The 6,887-nt window shown below is 43.7% G+C and overlaps 1 protein-coding gene across 1 annotated transcript in view; it reads right to left on the bottom strand.

Annotated features, from left to right (window-relative positions):
* The window catches only part of GXYLT2 (glucoside xylosyltransferase 2), a 76,796-nt gene that overhangs the window by 3,683 nt on the left and 66,226 nt on the right, over positions 1 to 6,887 (bottom strand). Inside the window, exon 6 of the mRNA XM_007447668.1 lies at positions 2,240 to 2,412. Coding sequence (XP_007447730.1) covers positions 2,240 to 2,412 — 173 coding nt within the window. The remainder of the gene's footprint in view (positions 1 to 2,239; positions 2,413 to 6,887) is intronic.

Raw genomic sequence — 6,887 nt, 5'->3', positions numbered from 1 at the left:
GCAGGAATCCCAGGAGAAGAAAGAGGTGTTAGTTTATTGGCAAGTGAAATTCTTTCCCTCCACAGAAGACAATTCTGGGGATTCCAGAATTGGAATTCTCTGGGATTCTCCTTAGCAAAATGCATACTTTCATATGTGCAAAAATGCATTACTCTGTTGCAGGATTCACCCTCACCTCACTCCTGCCAAATCCTTTTCATGAATCATGAGGGTTCCCAGATCCCCAGAGAAAAAACCCTCTAATAAAATCTATATGTCTCCTGTCAGGGGTTGGCAAATTTTTTCTGTAAAGGGCTAGATAGTAAATATTTCAGACTTTGTGGGCCGTACAGTCTGTCACAGCTACTCATCTTTGCCTTTGTAGCATACCGGTGGCCACAGACAATACATAACATGAACGGTTGTTGCTGTGTCCCGATAAGACTATATGAACAGAGAAATTTGAATTTCATAAAACTTTCCTGTGTTACGAAATATTCTTCTGTTCATTTCTTCCCCAACTATTTAAGAAACCATTCTTACCCCACATGTCTTATAAAAACGGGCCAGATTTGGCCCAATATTTGGCCCAAGTTGGCCGACCCCTACACTCTACGCTTTGGAATGAAAGTTTCAAAAGGGAAATCGAAAGTGGCTGTTGCTGGTTCTGCCCCAGCAACTCCAAGGTGAAAGGCAATGTGGAAAGCAGTGTTTCCCAAAGTGAGGAATGCAGGTACCCGCAGGCAGTACTTGACGTGATATTAGGTGGTGAACCACAAAGCAAGGTCCTTTAGACCTTCCCAGTTACTGCAAGAAGATAGTTCACATAGGTCTTTAACTGCTCCTGCTAAAATCAACCTCTTCAAGGGAGTAAGAGGGGGCCTCAGCTCCAGGCCAGAATAGTTGGTGTGATCTTCACACTCAGCCAGAGTCAATTACAAGGCTGTCTGGCATGTCTTGGGGGAAAGCTGCCCTCCCAGACTTGGTGCATGGCAGCGAGCTGCAGTTTTCTTTGTGTATATAAGCCACCCTGGCTTATACGCATGTCTGCATCCCTGCCCCAAGCACCTCCATGTGGAGGCCTCCTCTGGGAGGTGTGTGGGGGGGGGTACCTTTCTCCTCCTCCCCTCTTCCTTCCCTCTCCTCTTCCCCAAGGTTCATGGGTCCGTAAAGATGCAAAAGCCTTTTATTCAGGAGATATTCCTGCCTCCGTGCTGCAGCCACTTGACCCTCAGCCAGCATCCTTTGGTGTATAAAAATGGACCACCGAGAGCTGGTGCCTCTTCTTGCCTCTTGCTTGCACTGTGGCAGTCCATAAATAAAGACTTGATTGTCACTTTGGTTTGGCTCCTGGTCCTAACTCAGGAGTCCTCAACTCCTGGTCCTTGGACTGGTACCGGTCCGCGGCCTGTTAGGAGCTGGGCTGCACAGCAGGAGGTGAGCGGCGGGCAAGCAAGCGAAGCTTCGTGTGCCGCTCCCTGTCGCTGGCATTACTGCCTGAACCATACCCTACGCCCTCCCACCCTCCCACCCCATCCGTGGAAAAATCGTCTTCCTTGTAATGCGTCCCTGGTGCCAAAAAGGACTGCTGTCCTAAATGACCACCTCGACACCCGCTTGTTCAATAGGGTGGAGCTGGCAACCAGACAACACACTTAGCTTGAGCTGAATAATATTTTATTTTTATTGTATTACCTATATCCTAACCTCTGACCCTTTATTACGGCAAATAGCACAGAGTTTCTCTTTCTTTTTTTTTTTGCTTACTGTTCTTTTTGGAGGGGGGGGATTTTTTTTTTTTTAATTCAAACAGAAAGTCACAAAAATTATAATCATCCTCATCAGTTCACTCAGTCCCATGTAATCAATTTTTTTTTCATCTTGATCTTTTGTTAGCACTTCTATGAATTCATCAGTTTTCCATTAGAGTTCTGAAAATGCTTATTCATTCAGTTCAGCAGTATGGTCAGTTACCAGGGGTTTCTCTTTCTGATAGGACACTTCCTGCTTCAGCGAATTTATTTCAGAGAAAAAAAAAATGAGTGACTTTCTTGGAAATATTAAGTCAAGAGTGGACAAAGTATAGTATCAGGTGGCAAGTGGATGGAGTGACATAGCGTGAGTGAGGTTGGGGAAAAGTGGTAGAACTCAATGCTTCTGGGAATTACTTGGCCTTCAAAGGGACGGGTGACCAAAGCGCCTGCATTGCTTCATGCTGATAAGTACATGTCTGCTGAATTGGGGGTGAGAACACACTTACATCTCGGATTGCTTCATAGAGGGCTTTGAAAGTTGGCTGCTTCTCATCATGGTAGACGCCTCGGTTCCCATGCAGGACAGACACGCCTTCCCGCTCGGCCGCTCGGCAATTGCTTCCGTACATGCAGTGATCGGGACGGTAGTTCCACTGGCAGGGGAACACGTACAGACACTCTGGTGGTGACAAGAGAAAGATATGTGTGTGCAATCAGTGTCAGCAATGAAACCAACGTTTCCATAAACTGCACACCACACAGGATTTCAAAGCGCATGACTGTGATTGTGACTTGTAGCTCAGATTTTACCACGTTTGTCGATATTCTGAGATCAGGAATTGAAGGAGCACACATTAGTGATGCTGGAGGTTTTACCCCAAAGAGGAGGGCAATATAGCATCTTAGACAAGAAGGCAAATGAGGGCAGCAGACAGCCTGGATCAGAATCCCAACTCTGTCACTCAAAATCAGTGCAACCTGGGTCCAGTGACTTAACCGTCTTGTGTTTCAATTTCCTCATCCGCAAGATGGGTGTAACAGGATTGCCCTGTTATTTTGATGATTCAATGTTTAAAAAGCTCAAGTAAAATGCATAGCAGACTGACAAGCACACGGCGGTGGTCCATAGCATTAGCAGTTACAATCAACTCTTTGAAAAGGTTTTGTGAAATGGACCAACTTGAAACATTAGAGTCAAGATTGAAGCAAAGGTTCTTCTTCAGATTAAAAAGCAACCAACCAACAGAAACAAAGTGAAGGGAAAAAACAACAAACAAAATACTACAATAGGAAAACAACAACAACAACAAAAAGCAACACAAAAAGAAGTCCCCCTGTCAAGGTGACTATATACACTGTGGGTGAGCATGTGCACACGTGTCCTTGTGCGTGTTTGCATCTCTAAGCCAGTGGTACTTAGCCAGGGGTGATGCTACCCTGCAGTCTCCCGGGACCACCTGGCAGTGTTTGGAGGGAGACATTGTTCGTCATACATGACGAGGCTGCTATTGGCATCTAGTAGGTAGAGGCCAGGGATGCTGTAAGTATCTTCAGTGAACAGCAAGCCCCACCACTGTAGTAGTGCCAAGGTCGAGAATCTCTGCTCTAATCCTGATGGATTCAGTAAGTTTCCTCTTGGTGACTAGGGATTATAAAATCAGCAATAAGTTCATAACCCCTGAGCTTCCTGGCTCCTGCTTCCTGGTGCCTTTAAGGGCCGGGGCTGGAGGAGGATGGATCAGAGTTCTCTGCAAACGTGTGCCACTGACCATGAGAAAGGCCCCGTGTGACAGCACAGAAGGCTTAGAGCAAATCAATACCAGTGTCCAGAAGAGCGCCATAAAGAAGAGCGTCATAAAGATGTGCTTGTTGGTTGGGTTGATGTCATTCCCTTCTCATGGAAAGGACCCCTGCTTAGAGGTTACTTACAGAAACCTTCGAGATGGAAAGCAAAGAATGAAGACATCACCGCACATCCCCTCTGGCAGACGGTGTGTAATATATCTACCACTCGGAAATCACACGCCACTGGGGAATTCCCCGGCAGTCCAGGGGTTAGGACTTGGAGCTTTCACTGCCGAGGTCGCAGGTTCAATCCCTGGTCGTGGAACTAAGATCCCGCAAGCCGCGTGGCGCGGCCATAAAACAAAACAAAACAAAACAAAACATAAAACTCACAGACTGCTGTGACATCCAAGCACCCTCTAATTCCTAATTGTTCACAACACACTATGAGATTTTCCTTTTCTTGGGAGAACTCCATTCCACCAGGATGTTTCCCTTACTTGCGTTCACCCCCACGCTTGCGCATACATCATCCACAGCTGGGAGAGAGCGGTGCTCATCGTGAAGTTATACTATCAAGGTCTGAATCCCAACTCCCCTATTAGTTGTGCGACTTTTCTGCACTTCCGTGAAGAGGGTGGATGTGAGGAGAGTGGGAGTGAAAGCATCTAAACATGCTTTTGTGCTTCTGAACTGTGACCTGACCCCAGCCCAACAGCTGCCTGTTTTTTAATCCAATGAGTCACCTCACTCCTTTCTGATACCTGCCCAGCCATTTGGATTTGCAGTCCCTGCTTAAGCACCTGCCAGTATTCTCTCCTGAATGAATTGCCCTAGACACTACCTCTGTTTTTGTAAACGCACGGATTGACGGAATGAACAAATATTTATCAAATGCCTGCTATGTGTACAGGTCCTGCGTTCATGGAGTTTAAGATTGGTGATGAAGGTTTTTTGCCTCTTCCTAAGTAGTTTAAGGACTCTACTACAAAAAGAAAACTTTTCCTCTCTTTGCAGCCTCCTTAGAGGACCAAGCCCAATGAGGGCATCACTCAAAGGCAAAACACAAAGACATAGAGTCTAAACAATATGTTACTAAATAACTGATGGATCACTGAAGAAATCAAATAGGAAATCAAAAAATACCTAGAGACAAATAACAACGAAAATATGACAATCCAAAACCTATGGGATGCAGCAAAAGCAGTTCTAAGAGGGAAGTTTATAGCAATACAATTTTACCTCAAGAAACAAGAAAAATGTCAAATAAATGACCTAACCTTACACCTAAAGGAACTAGAGAAAGAAGAACAAACAAAACCCAAAGGTAGTAGAAGGAAAGAAGTCATAAAGATCAGAGCAGAAATAAATGAAATAGAGATGAGGAAAACAAGAACAAAGATCACTGAAACTAAAAGCTGGTTCTCTGAGAAAATAAACAAAATCGATAAACCCTGAGCCAGACTCATCAAGAAAAAAAGGGAGAGGACTCAAATCAATAAAATCAGAAATGAAAAAGGAGAAGGTATAATGGACACCACGGAAATACAAAGGATCATAAGGGACTACTACAAGCAACTACATGCCAATTAATGGATAATCTGGAAGAAATGGACAAATTCTTAGAAAGGACAAATTCTTCTAAGACTGAACCAGGAAGAAACAGAAACTATGAACAGACCAATCACAAGTACTGAAATTGAAACTGTGATTAAAAAATCTTCCAACAAACAAAAGTCCAGGACCAGATGGCTTCATAGGCGAATTCTGTCAAACATTTAGTGAAGAGTTAACACCTACTTTACTGAAATTCTTCCGAAAGGCTTTGTAATAAGACAGGTAGGTTCAAAGTTGGCTTCTACCACCTCCTAGCTCTAAAAACTTGGGTGAGTTGCTGAAACCCTTGGCCTCAGTTTAGAAGCACTAAAGAGAAGTTAAATGATGCAGATATGAATCCCAGCTCTACCATGTGTCAGCCGTGACCTAACAGCAGAGTGGCTAAGAAGCAAGCTTTAGAGTCAAGCTGTTGGGTTTCAGTACAGAACTCTGCCATTAGCTGCATGAACTCAAGCAAATTACATGATTTTTCTGGGCCTCAGTTTCATTATCTGTAAAAGGGGAAAACTTGTAAATATCACTTGTAGGATTTGGGGAAGTATTAAACGAGTTCATATCTAGAAATACTTGGAACAGTGCTCGCTGCACACTGAAGGTACACCCCGTAAATGTAAGCTGTGATCATTACTATTATCATTGCTATTGCCATAACAAGAACTATTGCATTAGGCTACTAGAAGGATAAAACGAGGTAATTTAAATGGAATGAGCCTGGCATCCTTCCAGACACATAGCATATTGGTGGTAAATGTTTTACAGCAATTGCCTCTAGACATGCAGGTGGCCAGACTTTCTTAACCTTTTATGAGTCACAGATCTCTCTGAGAATCTAATGAAAGCTTTAGACTCTGTCTTTGGAAAAATATATGAAGAATATCTGCTTACAAATTTGGGGTTTGTAGATTTCCCGAAGATCAGCCAGGAACCACAGCTACTGAATATCACATGTGAAATTCGGTCCCAGACAGAATTCAATTCACGTGTTTACCTTCCCTTCAGAATTTTCCAGAGGAAGAAACGCGAAATACCGTGAGACTAGAATTGAAACAAGTATTTCTTCACCACAATGCAAGGCATAGGTGTCACTGGGTGATAAGGCACTGCCCCTGCCCTTGGGGAATTTATACTCTTCTAAGGGAGATAGTACAGAAATGAACATGTTTTATCAGAGTTTATAGAAAGGAAGGCATTTTGGTAAAGCTTTACTTAATCTTAGACTTATACAGTAAGGATAAGATTCTGACAGTTAGAAATAGAAGCCTGAGAGCATTTGAGTAGGAGAAAATGGCCTGATCATGGTGAAGAGGTTGGAAATCAGAGTGTGTTTTAGAAAAGATAAAGCATTTAATTTTTTTTTGGGGGGGGGGCAAACTCGATTTCTTCAAAGAGGTAAGATAATGGTAGGAAAGTTGTTATATAAATAGGCTGCTTTGCCCTAAAATATTCAAGGTATGTAAATCTTTATTGGGTTGCAAGTAATCAACTTTGATTCTAGCATGTGAGGCAAAAACTATTTTTTTTCCTTTGGAAAGACAGGAGGTAGCTCACAAAATCAGAGGGAAAGCTGAATTGGGGCAGGAAATGGGGTGGCTCCTGGGATCTGGGTGTGGGGGCTAATTAAAGTCAGCTTCTCGGCATTGCTGCCAGGATGGACCAGCCTTGCCTACTTTCTGCTCTTGGATTCCCAGACTCAGGTTCCCAGGAGATGGTCTGACTAGTTCAGTGCAAGTCAGGGGCGGGCAGGGCTCTAAA

This window comes from Lipotes vexillifer, unplaced genomic scaffold (assembly GCF_000442215.2).
Source record: "Lipotes vexillifer unplaced genomic scaffold, Lipotes_vexillifer_v1.1 scaffold1008, whole genome shotgun sequence".
NCBI lineage: Eukaryota > Metazoa > Chordata > Mammalia > Artiodactyla > Lipotidae > Lipotes > Lipotes vexillifer.
The sequence above is the reverse complement of the archived record's forward strand: the minus strand, read 5'-3'. Positions and strand labels throughout refer to the sequence as shown.